The following is a 21,657-nucleotide window of genomic DNA, read 5'->3' as shown; positions in this document are numbered from 1 at the left end:
ACAAATTTTAAAGAAATATCTTTCGGCTTTTAAGAATTTCGATAAAAAAAATGAAAATTGAGAAACCCAAACTTATTTGTAAAAATACGAATATATAATAAAGTTTCTTCAGTGGTAGCTGTTCAAATTCGAAGCTATCTTGGATAAATTTATAGGAATTTTTCATGATACAAATTTTGCGGATAAAGTTGACTATTCCATTTTCAGTGAAACGTTCAATACTAAAAAAGGAAAACCAATTCAAAAACGTTAATTTATCTTGTAAGGTCATTCACGAAGTTTACTAGCCATTTCCTAAAACTGTCCAAAGCAGGTCACCGATTACAGGAAAAGTATTGTGCGGAAGGAAATATGTTACCTTCATCTAAAATTCTCTAAATTATAATTTAAATACCAAATGTCGGGGTACATTCACTTATGTTACCTACTTACCCTTAAGTATGCGTTTAATAAACTTTCTTCAATTGCGTTGTGTTCCAACTAATAACAGCGAGACATTTACGAGAGTAAAGGTAGTTTATTGATGATACATGAAAAACTTATTTACATGATGAATGAGGAAGTAATTATTTATAGATTGTTCGGTAGACAGCCCCGTTCTAGATCGTGCAGTGGTATTTATACTACTCGTGATATAGTGATGCGATAAGAATAGCCACTACGGGTTATCTAGTGATAAGAATAGTCCAGTTGGTTTTTAGTCTTACACGAGCCTAGTATATAGGCAAGGGTATAAGACTCCTGTGACCGGCACAGTTTCCACCGCCGCCTCTGACTGGTAATGGCCCTCAACCAAATTTGTAGGAATAGTATCGCCATCTATTTCGCCCTCAAACCAATTCGTAACAAAGCGATCACATCGCCATCTATAGCTCGCTTTCGCCAGCTCTCTAAACGTAAGCACGTTCGCCTCTTTCGGCGCCGGGATGTCCTGCTGTTGAATTCGGGGAAATCCGCTCGCACAGAGCGGCAATCTCTTTATTGTAATGAGTGGCTCTGCGTTCTTCGTCTTCTACGTCAATCTCTTTATTGTTATAAGTGGCGCTTTAGATAAGCTAGTGTGACTACTATCTGGGACTGCCGGGCCCACTTGTTTAGTTGGTTTTTATAAACACAACATCTTGAAATTTTCCTTCGACATATGACGTAAATTACGTCAATTTCCAATCTGTGACGAAAAAATGCGTCATCGTGGGAAATGGCAGTTAGTTAAGGTGCTCGCGCGTTTATGGCTTTGACCCTCTTTTGTTCAGACAATCAGGGAATTTGTATTGCATGGTAACCTTTTCAATAACGTAAGGGTTATACGAATTTTACATTAATGGTTTCGTGTGAAACAAGGCATTATTGAAATGTTTTACTTTTTATGTTACATCATAGATGGTAAAAGGGGAAAGAGTGGAAAGTGGTAGCTTATCGGTTAAATTTTTCCTCGTAGCATTCGGTTTTCCACTAATGGCTTATCAAATCTGTTTCAACCAATTACAGCGCGAGTAAATTTGTCGACTGATACGGATGAAAGTGGTGACTGTAAAGAGTTCTCCAACCGTAGTTCCTTGATAACCTATGATCGTCGCTTGCACCTCTAATACTTGCTCGACAGAACGCAGCAGAGTAGGCTAGATCGAAATCTTCCATGTAAAGGTTTTGACGACCTTTTCTTGAGAACCTGGGATTGACATTTCCGTAGTTGTCGAAATCACGAACAGCAACGTGTACGGTGTTGTGGCTTGGTCTTCTGTCAGGATAGCGAATAACAAACATTTGACTTATTCTATGAGCGTTACGATTGACATCTCCGTAAAATAACTCGATCATAAAATTGCGCTGCTCACGATAATTAAGTGGCCTAGTTGTTAATTACACTCAATACATGTTAGAGAATGGTTAGAGAAAGATTTCGCTTTAAATAGCACCTGACAACCGACCTTTGCGCAAAAGCAACATAATTTGTTTTATGAGTAGGCCTCAGAGTTTTTACATTTGGATAAATCACATGCCACAACCTTTTTTAAGACATATTTTAAATTTTTGCACAAAACGGGTTATTGCTTCATATGGATAAGTTGTATTTTTCATCACCTCGTATCTTCGTGAAAAATTTGTCTTTTTCAATGGAATTTTTTCTTTGTACGTTATTGACAGTGCTCTACAATTTTGTTGATGTTAGGTCCGGACTGCCTCGATACTGAAGAGGGGCCCCCTTACCAGGCAGTGTGGGGTATGGAATAAAATTGGAAATGGTTATTTATAGGACAAAAAATAACGTTTAAAGTGTAATAGATTCTACTTGCAAATTAATTTGAAACGTCAAACGCGTCTTAAGGAATGTCAGAACAACCGAAGAAGGTGATGTTTCAAGTGGCAGAAGTTCAGGCATGTCTCGAAGGACTTCCCAGAACCGAAAAAAGCACCAAAGGGCGGAACTTACATGGGTAGCGAGAGCAGCGACGATGGAAATATTTTCGTAGCGAAAGGCTTAGTCGCTTGCGCACCTGTAGACACTGCTTGGTACTTTGACTCGGGATCAACGCAACACATCACGAATGATGCTTGGAAATTTATATCGTTCCGGAATTTTGACACCCCAGGATTATTCCAGGTGGGCAACAAGGCCCAGATGTTTGCAGACGGTGAACATCAGAGTCCAGTTAAGAATTGGGAAGAAGCTCTGCCGAGTAGTCATTCACAACGTCTGGCATGCCAGAGGTTTCACATGTAAACGTATTCTCTTTGAAGAGCGCCACGAAGAGAAACAACAATGGAGTTTAAAGCCAAGGCGACATCATGCGATCTCTACAAAATTTTAAAGGAAGTGAGAAGCTTCGTCTGCCGGGGAGAGTCGTTAATATCGATCGACTGCACATGACGGTAGAAAAGGCACGAAATGCAGTACATCTGTCATTGGATCCGAGAATTGGTTCAGGAAAGCAATCCTTCGCTTAAGATTCTTTGAGGTTTTGGATCCGAATGCAACGTTCATGTTCCGAAGGAGACTCGAAGGAAGTTGTCCAAGAATACAGGGTTCTTGGTTGGTTATGAAAACTCCGAAGATATCGAGAACGAGGACGAGAAGTTATCCAAATTTCGAGAGAGCGGATGCGTTGGCCAAGGGCGCATTATCGAACCAGGTGATCCATTCAATTAAACCAGATAAGGGTAGTGCTAAAATATTTTGAGGGGCATTACCAGGAGGTATTGGCAGAGTAGTTGGAGTGACAGCACTAAGGGCATTGTTACTAGGAATTTTATTCCTAGGGTGGGCGACAACGGGATCAACCGTAACCACTTCTCAACGCAATTTATCAGTGGTCACGGTAAATTCCCTAGTTACCTGCATAGTTTAGGACATGAGCTCAGTCCTGCCTGTGTTTGTGGGTCAGACACAGGCAATTCTGAGCACTACTTAGTTAATTGTCCCAGAACACTCCATCTGGTCCCTAGGGACAACTTCGGAGATATGAATCTCATTGACAAGATGATTGTATTCGAGAAAACCTTGCGCTTTATAATCAGAAACTTCGAGGACTTATGTCCAGGTTGATTGCTGATTTTGTATTGTTTTTATTTATACAACGCCATTTTATTCTTTTTAATCTTTTAACTTTAAGGTTGTAATTCTTAAAATAGATATTAGAGTTCTGTAATTTTAAGTTAAAAATTGTAAGTGCAACGATTAAAACGATCGAATTTCGGGTTTGTAGGACAGTTAATACTAAATACCGAAGAGTATTGGTTATCCGACAGTTTTAAACTAATCAATAAGCTCACGCAATTCTTTTAGTCAAAAATTAATAACTTATGAAGCTCTTCGAAATGTTTATTTTGAAAATAAAATACTGATTAATATTTGTTATAATTCTGCGCACGTTTTCTGTGAGTTAGTTAATGAGTAGCCCTAGCTCAAAGTCTCTATAAAGCTCGATACAGTACTTTTCAAAATCGCCCAACCTTTGCACCATATTTTTATCGATGTTCACTCTCGAAACCGGAGATCCCCAGCGCTCTCTGATTTTATTCCGCCGACACTTCAGGTTTTCTTTAATTTTTATTTTTTGGCAGTATAAAATTGAAAAAAAAAAAACACCTGAAATTGGTGACCAGAGAGATCTATGTTTAAAATTTCAAAGAACACGCGACTACGTTAGATTTTGATATCAAGACACGTGAATTTGAATACACCAAACGTACTTTTGTATTCTTAGTTTCATAAGTTAGAAAATTAATGATTAATTGATTGATATCGCGTATTGTCTCTTTCATTGTGACAATGATCAGCTTTAGCCATTTATCTGTGGCTCGAAAGATAATATAAAATGTTAAGGAAAAGTCCGTTTAAAAAGTGTAAGTTTCTTAAAATCATATTTTCAGGTAACAGTGAGGTGTTGAGCCGCTGGCTCAATAGCCAGCGTTTTTAGGGAGATTGTTGATGATAAAATCGTTACACTGACCTGTAATTTATGTTTTCCTTGATGTCAGCATTGAGATTTATGGCGCTTAAACATCCGAAAAATTCAGTATTCAGTGTTTTTTTCGAAACGAAGATCTCTGGTTTATCCGAGTTTCCAAAAAAAGTCAATAATAATAACATTATGTCTTCAATGCTAATTAAAACGGATGTTCCAATAACAACTCCTTCAATTTCGTCCACGGCTTGAAGTACTTTTTTAAAACCGTTTTGAAGCGCAGTTTTCTTCGCAATTTTCCTATAGGCAGGAATGCTAGACATCTGTTTAATAGAAGTAGCCGTTATTTAATTATATTTTTTGGAATGATCCTTCATTTTTAAAATTTTAAGTGATGAAAAAAGGTAGGAAATGAGATTCAATACGCCCGACGCAAAAATCAAAAAAGGTCCAAATTATAACTTGGAAATGGCAAACCCTGATATCTAAACGGGTAAGTTGTTTGTGGCATTGTGTGTGTATTAGGGGCCCTTAAGTGGTCTACTCGTCGCTTTACCGTAGAGTAGTGGTCCGGCTCTTTTAAACCATAAGGGCCGTAGCGCAATGGAAAATGTTACCCCCTTCCCTCCCACTTCGGTCAGGTAGGGGCCGAAAACTGGGCTTCGGCTCAGGCTAGCGCGGGCTGTCCATGCACCGTCGAGGCTCTGGCGGAAATAATTTCAGGCGTCTGGCGGAGGTTATCCGCATGAGGCCCTGCGGCCCACTGTGTCACAGTGGGCCTGTTGTTCGCTTTTCAATGCCTTCGCTTCCGGACGTTGGATCCCTTCTTACGTGAGCTGGGTGTCAGTTGATGGTGCTAATGCATCCCCCCTTATTCCCACAGATAAATGGGTACTGGTCGTCTCATTACTGCGCCTTTCGGAGGGTGGGGTGGCAGGTGTCTGAGGTGCGAATATCAGCAGTAGGGTTATTTTGCTTCCATGGCGGATTTGATACCCATCCGGGCTGTGGACGATAGCGCGGGGCAGTTAAGATGACATCAGCGGTAATAAAGGATGAACTGATATCCCAGATACCAATTGTGACAAAATGCCGGTGTATATGGGAAAACCAATGACTTTTGGACAAACAAATTTCATGGTCAAGGGGAAGTAATTTCCCGTCAAGCCTTTAATAAAAGTGAAATACTTAACTATAAATATTAAATCTTTTAGCCATGGTTTATTATAAATTGTTAAATTAAAAAAAAGCTGCTACTTGTAACAGTCACTCGCTGAAGAAGGACCACGGTCCGAAAGCTCCGAATAAAATAAAGTTTTTTTCTAAGTCATGAAGTAGCAGCTTTTTTTTTAAATTTAACAATTTGAAATACTTAACTCGATCTCTAATCTTACTAAATATTTTTTTCTCAAACAAATCTCAAACAAGAATGTATTTACTTATAATTAGGGAGATTGACTATGTTTAGACATTTTTAGCGTTACTACTACTCCCTAGAAAAGTATTCAGACTGGGATCTCATTGGTTTCCTAAGACTTTCGTTTTCTGACGCGATTAAAGCACACGCCTGTAACATTTTCCTACCCGCTCCTCTCGTGATGGGAGAAATTCGACCACGATGGCCGGGGTTTGTCTCAATATTATCATTCTCCATAGAATGATATAAATGAAATCTTGGTAGTAATTGTAGTTAACGCTGGAATTCCGAGTTACCGGAGACTTCCAAAGTGATCGGAACTAGACAGTTGTTTCCATTCTCGAAACTTAATTTATAGATCAGAAGATGACTTTCAAAGTCTGCTACCTAATAATGATTATAGAAATACAACACGTTGTCTGTCTGCTCTTTAGTCTTTGCCTACGTATTTTATAATGCTATTTTTAAAATTATTTTTATGAATGGCGATTGTCAAGACTGTTACAACACTCCGTTACTTTTTATTGGAATTTTAGTTTCGTTAATATGTTTAGGAGCCCTTTAAAACATCTAGTTCATTATTTTGTTAAGCGATACTTTTAAACTAATTTTAACCTATTATATTTTTAATTCATTCGCTTTCTCTAAAGGACCCTATTTATTTCGGAGTCCTATAGCAAGTAACCGTGATTAGGATAGTATTCAACAAGGAAATTCAGGGGCGACCCGAAAAATCGCCACTTCACGATTGTGGCTCTTTAGTTGGTTGGGCTTGGGATGAACAAGTGTGCGTTTTGAGTGTGCTTAGCATCCCTTTGCGCTAACCTGAATTGTATTTTCGATCATCGTGCGTATAATGCGAAAAAGAACAATGTCGCTCGTCTCACTTTAAAAGTTTATTTTGAATCCAAACGCTTAAGCCTTTAAGAAAATAAACGAAAAGCGGATGACGTGAAGTGTTTGAAATGGACTTGTCACCAAATGCAGCCGAGATAGGGTTTACCGAAAATCTTCGAAGATAAGAGCATATTTATCCTCATGGCTACTCTCCTTGGCCTAATACTAATGGACATTGTTATATGCTGTTCTGGATTTACCGAAAATAAGTCAATTTGCTGGTCCAAAATGATGGTTCTTAGATTTGAGTACTTCAAAATATCTTCGAGGCTCTCAACGCGCTGTGGTTTGCCCTGAAGAGTAGTCTCGTTGACAAGCGAAGATTGAACGTAACTGGAGCTCATTAATTTGTACAAACACCAAGCAGTGAATAGTACTTTTCCAAGGTCATTTCGAGGTCGATGCGGGCTTCCTAAAAAAGATTTTAATAGTGGTCATTAATTTTTTTTTATAATCGCTAATAAATTTTATTATTTTAAAATTTTCATTCTTAAAAAATGCAAAGCTTCTGTACAGAATGTTAAAAACACATTTGTTTGTCCAACATAGCTCCTGGGATATGAAAAAATAAATTATGACATTTTGGACTAAAGAAATCAATTTATCGATTCTCGTTAATATCCAACCAATTTAGCGATCGGTTCTTTGTCTGATGATACCAAATTTTTTCAGTCGCATCGAAATAACATAAGCTCATTTTCGAACCATCTGTGGATAAACAAGTATCTGGCTCAAAGAAATCTGAATAAACAAATCTAATTAAAAATCCATTTGTTTACTTTAACGAAAAGGGGATGACGCGAAGTGTTTGAAATGAACTTGTCACCAAATAGGGTTTACCGAAGATCTTTGAAGATGAGAGCTTATTGTTATTTTAGTTCCAAATAAAAGAGTTAGTTTAAATTATTTTTAAAATAATCAAGGAGGATAGGAAGGGAGGCGAAGTAGGAGGGATGAACGCGCCAGCATCCTTGTAAGAAGCTTAGCGGAAAAATGGCGGCAACACGTAGCGTAGCGGCCGCAATCTTACCGCCATTTTTCCGAAATTTCCCAGCCGAGCGCGCGCTAAGCTTCTTACAAGGATGCTGGCGCGTTCATCCTTCCTACTTCGCCTCCCTTCCTATCCTCCTTGCCTCGATGCAGCCATTGAGTTTGGAATATGTAGCTATGGCTTCATCCGAGAGATAACTTTTTCTATAATGCAGTGGAGCGCAACAAAAGAGGTGCAAAATTCAAACGTGGCTTCGGATGATACTAAATGTTTTTTTTAAATGTATATTCACCTTGAAAGAAGAATATAGAAATCCACATTTTGAAGTAGAAGGTATAACGGAAGTCTTCTTTATTCCCTTCAGATGCGTTCCTCATTCGAGTTTGTAATGAATAATATTCCCTACGACCTCGGTAAGAATAATAAGCAATACAGGTCGACAGAATTAAAGTCATCGTGTCCAGTAGCATTACCTATTGTTACAATCCGATATCGGTTATCTTTCATATACATCAAAGATTGCATTTCTTTCAACTTAGATATTATTACTATGTTGTATCGTATATTGGTCATTGGTCTATGGCACGCCATCCAGGACAAAATTCGCAAAAAATATAGGGCTACCTTTTAGAAATATAGGTCTACCTTCTTTAACAGGCCTACCTTCTTTTAAAATATAAGCCTACGTTTAAAAATATAGGCCTACCTTGTTTAAAAATATAGTCCTACCTTGTTTAAAAATATAGTCCTACCTTGTTTAAAGATATAGGCCTACTTTCTTTAAAAATATTGGGTTGTCTTTTCGGTCGCTCAAAGTGGCACATCGCAAAATCTCAGAATATAATAAACTATAGTAGGAGTCTACTATAGTGTCACTATTTAAGGATAAATTGTTGCAGAAGTATATAATATTAACAAAAGTCTTCATCTCCGAGGGTGCACTCGAAAATAACGGAGGTGTACAATATTACAACATGGAATTTAAAATTTACTGTTAATTGTACTTAATATTTCTCATGTCCAGAACAGGTTTTTACTTGCAGCTTCGCTACGTTTACAGGAAAAAATACCTGTAATTTTACAGGAATTTTCCTGGTTATATTGTACACCTCCGTTATTTTCGAGTGCAGCCTCGGAGATGAAGACTTTTGTTAATATTATATACTTCTGCAACAATTTATCCTGAAAGGCTGAAATAGTGACACTAAAGTAGAATCCTACTATAGATTATTATATTTTGAGATTTTGCGATGTGCCACTTTGAGCGACCGAAAAGACAACCCCATATTTTTAAACAAAGTAGGCCTATATTTTTAAACAAGGTAGGCCTATATTTTTAAACAAGGTAGGCCTATATTTCTGAACGTAGGCTTATATTTTAAAAGAAGGTAGGTCTATATTTCTAAAAGGTAGCACTATATTTCTAAAAGGTAGCCCTATATTTCTAAAAGGTAGCCCTATATTTTATGAGAATTTTGTCCTGGATGGCGTGCCATAGTCGGCCGTATTCGATTCGCAGGGCCGTCAAGGCAAGGTCATTCGAAATAATGTAAACCCCCATTTCAAACGGGAAAGTTTTGTCGACCACGTGACGAATTATATGGCCTTGACAATCCGAAACTTACAAAATTCTTGAACCTCCCCCTTTACAGAGAGACGGTGGCGGCGGCAGGTGATTTTGTATAATGGAAGCTACAGCTTTTCCCGTCCGGTAAGAGATAGTGTCCATGCTTTTTGTAATCTCGCCGTAATCATTTTGTATTGGTTGTTATCGAACTAGTATCTTTGTGTGTAGTTACCGTTTACATTATCAGTGTACAGCAAAAGTGAAGTAGTAAGTCCTCGATGTATTCTTACTTTAAGCGGGAATAGATGAATTAGGGCCCATAGATCGACGATGAATCCTTGCGGACGACCCGAGAATATCAAAGTCGGGCTGTCTCTTATTATCGATGTGTGAGACCAAACACTCGTATTTATTGCCAAATTTCTAATTGTTGTTGGAGCTAAATAAGCATCTATTTCCTAAAAAAATTATTTTTAAAAAGTTATTTTAAATTAAATTTAAAAGTTAATTTTGCAATTAAAAGGATTTTGCATCAAGAAACTAGACTTTCGTATAATTGCCCAACTTACAAAGGGTAACCAATTATTTGCGCCCGTCCTGACCTTTAAACCTTTTTAACGGGTTAGTGTGGCCGGGAGTAGTGGCTAACTCCTGTAATCCCAGGCGTCCGGGAGGCAGAGTTTGTGGAAGGCCGTGTGAGGACGACTACCAATCTCCCAACGGGTGGTCGGGATACTTCCGCCACGGGTGTCCCCACCCCTGTCCCCACGTATACCCCCGTTGGCGTGGCCGTTACACATATCTCACCCTGATTACTCAGTTATTGTGTGTGTGCTGGTGTCTAAGGCCTCGGGTCGACACCGATGTTTGTGTGTCTCAAAAAAAAAAAAAAAAAAACGGGTTAGTGTGAAATTCCTGTGAAAGAAAGGGACTTCGTAGAAGGGGAGGTTTAGTTGGGATTTTTAAGTAGTTCAGGACTTTTTGCTACGCGTGTTACGTGTGTTACGTTTTTGCTACGCGTGTTGCGTTTTAGCTACCGATTTTGCTACGCCTGTTTGGTTTATGCTACAGCGTTTACATTTCTTATGTACAAATCAGATCTAATTCATTAAAACTAAGCCGGGTATTAAAGCTAGTTTACAATAAAGGAAAGGTTTTCTGACAGCAAGCTGGTTTTAGAAATAAAAATTATTTATTTATCGAACTGCATAAGCACCAATAAGGAAAATCCTAATATTTATTTTGCAAACACTCTGCAGGCATCCACAGAGTCCAAGCCTGTAGCGGGTGGTAACCAGCACATCAAGAAATATCAATTAAATACACAACAATATAAAATTAAAATTCAGATAAGCTAATTTTTTTTTGGAAAACAGCTAGTAAGAAACCAATCAATGAAAATTAAAAATTTAAACAAATTAATAATAACGTATTGGCTACTTGTGCATAAATTACTTTAATTTTATTTTTAAAACTAAAGGTATTTATTGTGCACAATATTAAAATAAGTTAAAACACCCATTAAAGTTTCGGCTTATTTAGGACATCATCAGGGTAAACATGCATTGGTTTAACTGATTTTAATACTTGGCACAATAAATATCGTTGGTTTAAAAAAAAATGGAAATAAATTAAGAATTTTAACAACCCAATCAATAAATAAGAATTCCGAGACCATCGAACTAAACTATTGGGGCGAGAATTAATAATAATAATCAGCTTGGCTAATACCCAAGGCACCACCTTAGGCTGATCTAGGACAAAATCTCCCCGGACAAAATCCCCCGATGTCCTTTTTTAAGACAAAATCCCCCAAAGTGAAAAAAAAAAAATATCCCCCAGTAAAAGACAAAATCCCCCCAAGTAAGTCCAAATTGATTTTAAAGTTTTGGCCTAATTTTTAAATTTTAATTAGTTTAATATTTCAATGCATTAATTTTATTTCCACAACCCAACCCAACCCAACCCAACCGATAGAAACATAACTTTCTCTAGTAAATAATGTATCTTAATTTTAATAAATTTCTTCCCCACCCAAATTTATCCCCTATTTTTACCTTTGATCCCGTTAGTAAAACATAAAATCGGTAGAAATTGACGAAAATTCTCCAAAAACGATCCGCCGTTTTGGGGGGATTTTGTCCTATGGGGATTCTGTCCGTATTCCACCTTAAGCCCAAGTCATCTAGCCACTGTTATTGTCTCAATTTATTTGAGATTTGGAATTTAATTTATTTAAGAATATTTTGGGCATCAGAAATTAGGCTTCAACAGTCCCTCGTGCCGTTTTATAAAATGAAAATGATACTTCAATCGATAAGTGAATAGTACCTTAGAGCACAGTATCAATTTTGGACGCTTGGGGACCCAGAAACTGAACGTTGGTGGTCCCATGCACCGTTTAATAGTAAAAATAATATTTTTTGGCTCAAGAAATTTCCTCTGCAATGGTGGTTCTTTGGGAAAGCTATATCGGCTTCGCGTTGACCGGACTGAAAACAGCTAACGTGACTATCTTCGATAGAAATCACTTACAGGGTGACCACTGAAAAACCCCAAAAGATTTATAGGAATATAGGAAATTCAACAGTCGATTTATAGGAGAATATAGGAGTATTTTCTTTAAAAAAAAACAGGAACATATAGGAGTATTATCTTTGATAATATAGTAACATATAGAAAAATTTACATAAATAAAATTTTAATTTGTGTTAATATAAAAGAAACTCTATTTAAGCAGACTACGATATTCTTAATTCCGTTCATTGCAGATCTTTAGAAAAGCAGTTTACATTTTATCAAAGGCATTAAGTACATCTGTATTACAAAAAGCGAACTAGGCACGCGGGAAATTCGTAAAAACCGCATGAAATACAAAATAATATCTAATTATAGGAAAATATAGGAAAAATGGTTAAATTATAGGAAAATAAAGGAAAGCATTGAAATATAGGAAAAATTATAAAATAAAGGAAGAATGGTCACCCTGCACTTAATGTCAATAAACGTTACGAACCTTTATTTTAGCACGTGAAAGTTTGTCTTTTCGGCACTGGCGAAAAATTACCCGCTTCGGCAGGAGAAACCTTTTAAAGGTTATATGAGTTTCAAATTATCGTGTCAATTGAAAGGATCATCTCCTTTCCGGAGAGGGCAAGCGAAACGCTAGGAAATTTCCAAGGATTACGCCTTTGCAGGTGTGTTTCATTTCCTTGCCAAGGAGTGGTTCATTCGTTTTGCAATTATTTAAAATAATATTCTTTCAAGTAAAGTTATATAAACAGACTTCAATTTAAAATTGTTAGTTAAATGCCCATGTGTTAATTTTCCCTTTTAGTGGTTAGTTTAATATCAATGACTAATCATTAGGCACGTTATTTTCTACAGACAGTGAGAGAAAAATGATAGACAAGTCAACTACAACGACGAACTGTTTTCATCAGACACAATGGATAGCCGAGACGGCTCTTTTTCGAAAGGGGAGCTGTCGCATCCAGGGACAGACATAGAAAGGCCGCAGCATAAGACGGACAAGAGGCTGAAGGGACATCGAAACCCCGCGCCTTTGAAAACCGGGAATCAACGGAATGGGAAAAACCCCCGTCACACGCCCGCCGGTATAAAAGGATCGGACGCTGGTCCGAAATAGTCAGTTTTCTATTCGGAGCGCTTGGTGGGAATTATTAAGGCTGAAAAGCCAAGCCTACCAAGAGCGAGCAATCTGGGAAGTATTAGGCTGAAAGCTTGCCCTAGATCCCTCGCGTCGCCCACGAAGAGGGACACCCGGGCTAACGCCGATCCGCGCGATTCACAATTTTTATGTACATTATATATTTTAATAGCCGCAATAAAAAAAATTCAGTTCGTATATATCCGGTTTCGTCATTTCTACGCCTGACAATATGTAAAGAAACGATTGAAATTGTTTCAGCCGGGTTACAATTTGTGAGAAGTTGGTGCAAAGTTTCGCCTCAACTTTCTGGAATATAATATTTATACAAAAATACATGCTTCTTAACTACATAAAACTGACCTTATTTTCGACCATCTTTTCGAAGTAATTCCATCCTTTACCGTGTCCCCATTCAGTATGCTGAGTTTGTATACTAAAAAATTCAACCATAAGTTAAATATCACTTACAAGGAATGTAGCCGAGGTGTTACCCACCGATTTTGTTCAAACTCGGGTGTACCCCTTAATTCAGTGGCGGTCTGGCGGATACATATGGGGGTGGCCCAGCACCAAACGCGGTTCACGGCCAGAGGAGGGTTCAGGGCCGCGCAGAGGTATCCTGGGGCCCGGGGACAAACTTACTCGCGGCCCCTTCGATTTGCACCCCCCCCCCCTTGAGCCCTAAAAACTTCTCTCAAGTTATCTTGATTTGCACCTCCCCCTTGAGCTTCTTCGATGGGCCCTACAGCTACGGACCCCCCTCGTGGGCCCTTTTCACCCGGGCCCCGGGGATTTTGCCCCCCCCTCCTGCCCCCCCCCTCTGCACGGCCCTGGGAGGGGGCACTCCCGCCGCCCGCACCGTGTGCCCGCGTATCCATCTACACATGTGACTTGATGATTTGTTATTACACCCATAGCTCAAGATACATTTTAGTGCCCCCCCCCCCATGAGTTTAATCTGTATCCGCTACTGCCTCAGTGTAACTTGAAAAACCTGCTTTGGAAACGTTACGCTGGTCTTTCGTTTCGCCATGGCAACCGAAAATGTTTATGACAATTTGAAATGAAAATTTTCCTATTAAAAATAACATGGGAACCTGACTGATTATTTCGAAATATTATAAAATTTTGGTTGCTTAAGCTGCACCATTTTGAAAAAATTTACAAACACTAACCAGTAGGAATTCAACGGTTCCACTTTTTGGACTATCTCGGTTCCGGATCCGGTTCCGCTTCCAAAAATCTTTCTTTCTAGGTTCCGGTTACGGTTCCGGTTCTTAAAATTTTAATTTATCGGTTCCGGTTCTCAAAATTTAGAACCGATTGGTTCCGGTTCCTATGCGGTTCCAGTGTGTTTAGTATTAATTAAAGTTAAATACATAAGCAATTCAAATGAAGTTAAAAAGAAATAAAATCCACCACATTTATTTATTTACAATATAAATTTGTTTTTGATAAATTATATTTCAAAAATAGTAGCTTTCTAAGTGACGTAGCTATGGCTTCGGGGTCCTCCCGCGAAACTGTTTTTGGGGTCCCTTATACAATTAAGGCCGAGTCGCGATTATCGCCATCTAGAGTTAGGGCTAACATGTATCGCCTTCTACTATTAGATTTAACACGTACTTGCATGTTAAATATATAAAACGCGTAAAAATGGCTTTAAGCCCTAAGTGAAACGATTAAGATAAATCACGGCAATCAGCGTCTGGAGCATTAAAAACGAAGGTTCTGGTAGAACTTGGAAGTCTGGAGTTCAGACTCCCAACTCCGACCAGAATCACGATCTAGGTGACTTAATGTAAAATAATTAAAAAAAAATATTGCTACTATTCTCTCGTAAGCGCGTTATTTGATTATTCAATAAAGTAGGGTAAAAATGAAATCTTCTGTTTGAAAATTCCCACGGTTTCATCGTTTCCAGATGGAGGAGGAGGGGGATGATGTACTTTCAAGTTTTGGGGAGACATTGCCTTCCCTTCCGCTCCTCATTTCAGGGGCGTAGGAACGTTTTAGAAGTTGGAGGGGACAAAGAGAAAGGAAAGGGGGGTCGAGGTGCTTAGCCCCCCATGTTGAGTGAGTAATCAGTCGCGAATGTCATTAAAGGAGAACTGTCACCAAAACCAAAATTTACGAGGTTTTTCTACAGAAAGATAGAAAATATATTAATAATTACGTTCCTGAAATTTTATAGTTATTGGAAAAGTATTTAAAAAGTTACGCAACTTTTTCCGCAACCTACATCAAACGGCTTCAAAAATTTCAGATATCGCGGTTGAACCTTGGATTAATACTAAAAGCTACGCTTACTGGATATTGCACACGTACCTTCGTCAACGCATTTGCGGGCGTCTCTCAAACTTTGGAGAAGATGGTGGGTTAGCGAGGGGGGGGGGGGGCAGACAATTTGGTGGGACAAGCTTCACGGCGCGTGCGCGAGATTCAATTGAATTTCATTTCAATTTCAATTTATTGTGTAATAAAATAATTTGTGTTATATTACAGAATTTATGGGCCGAAGTCATCTTGCGACTAATTGGCCCTGAACGTTTCAAAATTAAAGAAAATAAAACAGCATCAAATATCAATTAAAAAAAAATGGTTAACAATATTCTAACTGAAATCAAGAAAATGCAATAAAAAAGATAAGTTATACAAAAAAAAGTAATTAATACATACACAGCAAAATGTTTCTCTTTTCCTTTCTTTAAAATGTTACAGAGTAATTGAGTATTAATTCTTTTAGTTTTCTTTTCAGGGTGAATTTAGTCTTACATTCGCTTAGACAGCTATATATTATATTATAGCTCTTACAGCCTTTAGAAAAGATTGAATTAGTTGTTCGACAGAAGGGTTCTACTACTGCGTTGATAGTTCGACTAGAGGGGCGGTTAGTAGAGCTTTTGAATACTTTATTTTCGATGGGGCCATTAATATTTTGATGTATAAACCTCAGATAGAAATATTCAATTATTCAAAAACTAGTGAAATAACTGGCAGTTTGAACTTTGAAATTGAAATTTGAGTCCTGTTTTTGGCTTCGACGCTTCGTGTGGAATCATTCTAAGCTTTTAATAGTTAAGTTAATTAAACGGTATAATCCGGTACAATTATGTTATACCCAAAATGCAATAGAGATACCAGATATGGATATAAAACCCATATGTGAGGAGTATCTTTTGTACCTTTTCCTAAAGTGAAAAGGAAGCCTGAAGTTATTAAAAAATGGCTAAAGTGGATAAGGGAAGTAAGAAAAGACTTTAAACTCGACAACATTACGAAAGACTCATACTTATGTTCCAAACATTTTGTTGGGAAAAATGGGCCATCTATGGAACATCCAGACCCTGTTCAATATCCAGTAAGTACACAAGAAACTTTATAAGTGTAATAATGAATATTAAAGTCATGCTGGTTACACTAGAAAGTGCGGTCTACCGAGAGCGATGAACCAATTTTGGAAGAACACTTGGAACAACAAGTTTTGATTAATGAGTCTGCTGACTCAGGGGTTCAAAATCAAGAACCGGAAGCTTTTCATTTACTGGTTGGTTTAATTAATATATTTATCTATCCACACGCTGATAAAAATTATTTTAAATACGTATGGATTTGGAGTTACCAAATTCTACGGTTGTCTTTCAAAATAAGGTTTCAGAAATTTGTCATGAAGTAAGAGAAGAGGTTGCATCGAATAACATTGACTTGATTGATCCACAAGTTAGTTTAATTAGTTTAGTTTTAATAAGTAGAGTAGTAGCACTGTAGCTTTGGCCATGGCCACCATTTTGGGCACAAATGTTTATCTATTAGAAATAGCATGGGTGACATTACAGGGCCATTACACTACTAATAGTCTTAATTAGACTCGAGTAATGTGAAATTTTTGTTCTGTACAGGCAAATTACCTTTAACTGACGAAAATTCTCAAAAACAGAAGGAAACCGCTCTTCCACTACCTCTTGAAAGCCTAGAGCCAAATAACTGCAGTTCAACAGATGCATCAACTTCGACGGTTGATATTAATTTTGACACCCCTGTCAACAGATTCCGACATTTCGAATGGATAAAAATACAAAACGGATCAAATTGGTTTTCATCTGCAACTAACACTAAGATCCAACTGCTCAGGGTCAATAAATTAACGACTAGAAAAGAAATAGCTGCGACTATAAATTGCGTTTTTGAATGTAAAGCTTCAGTCTTGGGTGAAAGTTTAGATAATCATAACTTATTCATTGTACCACAGAAGGTTTGCAAAGAAAATGAGTTACGTGGCATTTTGTCTAACTTTAATAAATTAATGGTATGCAGAGGAATTGCGGAAAAAGATTTGGTCCAGCTGCTCAACGATAGAAGTCGTGGAAAATTCAGCTTGGAATCAGGAGCCATTCACGACGAAAGGTGTATTAGGTTGTGACATAAAAAAACATGTGTTTTTTGTTTGAAACTCTGAAATTAGCCATTGATGACAAAGTCATTGAATGGAAAAACAAAAAAAAAACAAAAATACAAATCTTTATTTAAAAAAGAGCTGATTGAAATGATCAAAGCGTCAAAGGTTAAAGAGATTCTTTCAAGGAGAAAAACTAAACGATTACAAAAGAAGATAAAGAAATACATAGAAGTAGAAGGATAAAGAATGGAAGAGAGGGATGATTCCACTTTTGAAGAAATTTTAGAGAAGTCTCTGCCCAAAAATGAAGATCAATGAAGCCCTTTTTATAAGAACCCAACTAAAAATTATTAAGAAAACCGATGTTCGAGGTAGAAGATGGCACCCCCTTGTGTTAAAATGGTGTATGTATCAATACAATAAATCTCCAAGTGCATACAAGAGTTTAGCCGAGTCTAAAATACCTCAATTGCCTTCGTACAGTACTCTGTTCCGCCATACACCGAAAAAAAAAGAACCTTGTGATTTTCCGATGCCTTCTTAAATAAAATGAAAGAATACATCCAGCCAGAAATGCTTGAACTTCACAAACAATTATTTATTCTTTTATTGGATGAAATAAAAGTGAAGGAAGATTTATTATATAGGAAAAAGTCAGGCGACATCATCGTGTACACTGACCTGAATGATGCTCGCAACGATATTAATCAACTGGGATCCGAAACTTTTGCTGATAAAAAAATTGCAACTCACGTGTTAATGTTAATGTTGAGAGGGGCAACTACGAGAATAAAATATCCCTTTGCCACAAATAGTTTGACGGGGGACGACTTAAATTCAATAATTTGGGAAGCAGTGGACTAATTAGAATCGCTCGGTTTTAAGATCTTAGCAGTTGTGTGGGACGGTGCCGCAACAACAGAATTTTTTTTCGATGAATGCTGGACCAGAGTTTATTCGACATTCATGCGTAAATCCCTACAGCCTAGACGAGGGGCCCACGAGGGGTCGGAGTGTGCAATAACTGTTGGCTTTACCGGGGAGTCGGGGTCCGGATCTTGTAACCCAGCACGGGCAGTGGCGCACTGGGAGATGTTAGCTCCGTCCAAATGGTCCTATCTCCACCTGCGACTTCGGTCCGGTGTGGGCTGGTAACTGGGCTTCGGCCCAGGCTAACGGAGAGGCGCCGTGCAAACTGGCCGTCTCGGCGGATTGAGTAGCCTGCTGTTGGGCTGCCGGCCTCCGTATGAGGGCACGGCGTACCCATCTCCCGGCCTTTTGGAGTTCCACCGGGATATCCGGTGCCAGCTGTGCCGGGTTATGCGGGCTGCCGTATGCCCACCGTTCCCCTTTAGGAGCTCTTTGCAAAGGGCTTGGCTCTCTGCCTTCCTAGGTAGGGTGCCGGCCGGCGTTGCTAGAGCATCCGCTCTTATTCCCACTGCTGTGTGCGAAGTGGGGGCTGGTCGAACCATTGCTGCACCTTCTGCTGGGTTGAGTGGCTTGCGTTGAGGGTGCGACCATCAGTAGTGGGGTACTGCTACCAATGCTTTATTTGTCACCTGTCCGGGCTTGCGGACGCTGGCGTAGGAACGACTGATTTTCTTCTTGTTTGACCCTCCTCACCAACTAAAATTACCAGAAATTGTTTAGCATCAAGTGGTGGATGGTTGCCTTGTGCGCCTGATGTATAAAAATGGACAATACATAACATGGGAACCAATTAAAAAGCTTTATGAAGCTGAGTTATTGAAAGAAGGCAATTTGCGAAAATCCCACAAATTAACTTTGGATCACTTGAAATTGAATTCCTATAGCAAGATGAAGGTGCGCTACGCTGCACAGGTACTAAGTTCCTCTGTGGCTAATTCGATTGAGCTTGAATATTGATAATCATATAGTTAAACTGTAAAATTTATAAGACTATTTGATAAATAGTTTGATATATTTAACACGAGTAATTTTCATGAAGCTTACCACGATAGGAAGCCGAATAAGAAGCCTTTTACGTCAGTTAAGGATATAAACGCCTAAAAGTAAAATCCAATGGTTTATTAACGAATGCTCAATATATTTAACAATGTTTTGTTTTTCAGTGGTTGGAAGTGGATTTTATAGGTTATTTAAATGAATGGGAGCAGGAGGTAATGGAGAGGCCTGAAGAATATACTCTAGAAATGAGGAGGAAAATGATGCTATCCCAGGAAACACTGGCAGGGTTAAGGCAATCTAGTATGCTAATTTTAATTTATAAAAAATTAATAGGGTTTTACTAATTTCTTTAACAGCTAAAGCTATGATTGAAATTGTGAAATTTTTAATTGGCAAAGGAGCAAAATTTGCACTCACCGCAAATTTTAATCAAGACCCTCTTTAATTGGAATTTTCTAGACAGAGAGCAGCAAATGGGTCTAATGAAAATCCAACCGTTGATACGTTTGGAAATAACCAAGAAAAGCTGTGGGTGTTAAAGAACTACAAAATTCCTTGTCATAGCAAATTAGGAAACACTTCATTAGAGTCAGTTAAAGATCTACTTGAATAAGCTACTATATTTTTAATTATAATGCAATGTAATTGTCTTAAATAATTAATTTCATATTCGTTAAAATTGGAATAAAAGTGCACAACTTAAAAGACTTCTAGTTCATTTTGAAAATTTGGTAGACTCTTGAAGAATTTGTTTTCTTTGTCTGTCCTTGGAGTTGGCTTTTGATTTTGAAGCCTTTTCTTGCGCTTTTTTTTATCTGCCTTTAGTTTTTTTAAATTGATATTCGCTACAGTATTTATTAAGTACTGGACGCAGTCATTCAAAAGTGATGCTCCTGCATTTTGAGTCACAGTTTCTCCTTCCTGAAACGAATTCCAAACATTTTGGACTTTTGCGTCTTGGAACACTTCTTCTTTAGCCTGCAAAGCTCTGTTTTCAATATAAATCTTTCCATAATATTTGAAAATGATTTTGTAAATGTTTACAAAAATATTGTAGGCTTTGGTGCTACGATAATATAGTCCTCCCCGATCTTGCTTCTCTATCCACAATTTTAATTCTTGAGGGACATTTTCTTTGCTCGTCACAAGCTTTGCTGATAGTTTTCTACCTAATTTTGATTTCCTACTCAAATATCTTATAAATGCACCAATCACATACATTAGTATGTGACTAGCTTCCTCCACTGGAATAGTTACGTCGATGGGTATAGGTTTTGTCTTTTTACAACAGTTTCAATCACTCTTCTGAGCAAGCAGTTTAAGGCTCGCAGTTTTTCTTGAGGTGTCAGCTCATTAAAGCCCTAAGTGAAAAAAAAATAATGAGCACTAAAACGTAAATAAGTTAAAAGTATTAAATATTTTAAGATATACTCACTCGAGTGTGTTTTAGTGAGTTTAATATTTGTACAGGTTTTTTTATTGCTGATTAACTCATTCATTTTGAAAATTATTTTATCTGCTGGTGTGGCGGTCAGGATTGGTCTAATTAATCCTTTCACTTCGATTAAGTCTCGTACGTGTAAATTCAGTATCCACTGAGTGCTTTTTTGTGCTGAATCGATTAAATCTAGATTCGAATTATTCATGGAAGTTTTAACTTCAGCAACGATGCCTCCAAATGCAGTTTCATAATCATTAGCTAAACAAATTTATAAGTATCATTTAAGAACAGCCGTAAAATATTTTAAATATTTCCATATACTTACGTTTTATCACTTGGTTTTGTAAAACCTTTTTGATTCTCTTGTTAGGTAAAGCTTTTCCCTGAGTTTTTAATCTGCTGTAAAAATTTAAATCAAATATTAATATTTAAATATTAATATTAATTAAAATATGTCAACTTACTTAGTTACAGTTCTATTAAAACATTTTTGATTCTCTTGTTAGGTAAAGCTTTTCCTTGAGTTTTTAATCTGCTGTAAAAATTAAATCAAATATTAATATTTAATATATTAGTTAGAGTTCTAAGAACTTTAGTGTGACTAGATGTCTTATTTGATTCTGTATCAATATTGCGGATGAATTCTTCAACTTCTTCATCACTTGAAATAATTAATGGGTTTTCATTCTCATCTAGAAAAAGACATCCTTTATAAACAACTTTAAATCTTATGGGTGATGTAAAGACTTACCACTAGAAAACGGATCGTAATATATATCGTAGGCTGGAGATTTGGTATGTAGGGAATAGAGCGCTTGACTAAAATAGCATTTGTTAAAATAGGGTTTTCAAAAGTGCGTTTTTCAAAACCACATTTTGTTGCAACGGTGCTTTGTTGAAATAGCGTTTCTCAATACCGCGGGTAGTCGAAAGAGCGTTT

General features: G+C 37.6%; 1 protein-coding gene across 1 annotated transcript; it reads right to left on the bottom strand.

Moving 5' to 3' along the window:
- Window positions 1–6,797: 6,797 nt before the first annotated feature.
- Window positions 6,798–13,401, bottom strand: LOC149945224 (uncharacterized). The gene is made up of 3 exons (XM_090176439.1): window positions 13,312–13,401; window positions 8,004–8,184; window positions 6,798–7,132 (listed from the first exon to the last, which is right to left on the bottom strand). The coding sequence occupies exons 1-3, from the start codon at window positions 13,399–13,401 to the stop codon at window positions 6,798–6,800; spliced, it is 606 nt and encodes a 201-aa protein (XP_090032565.1).
- Window positions 13,402–21,657: the final 8,256 nt, after the last annotated feature.

This window comes from Leiobunum rupestre, chromosome 5 (assembly GCF_980474605.1).
Source record: "Leiobunum rupestre chromosome 5, qqLeiRupe1.1.hap1, whole genome shotgun sequence".
In the NCBI taxonomy this organism is placed as follows: domain Eukaryota; kingdom Metazoa; phylum Arthropoda; class Arachnida; order Opiliones; family Sclerosomatidae; genus Leiobunum; species Leiobunum rupestre.
The sequence above is the reverse complement of the archived record's forward strand: the minus strand, read 5'-3'. Positions and strand labels throughout refer to the sequence as shown.

Excerpts from the sequence above, each read along its gene's own strand:
- LOC149945224 (XM_090176439.1), bottom strand. The coding sequence starts at position 13,401 with ATGGTTGAATTTTTTAGTATACAAACTCAGCATACTGAATGGGGACAC. Across the intron at positions 8,185-13,311 it reads AAAAGATGGTCGAAAATAAG|GTAATGCTACTGGACACGAT; the intron begins GTCAGTTTTATG and ends TTGTAACAATAG. Across the intron at positions 7,133-8,003 it reads TTCTATATTCTTCTTTCAAG|GAAGCCCGCATCGACCTCGA; the intron begins GTGAATATACAT and ends AATCTTTTTTAG.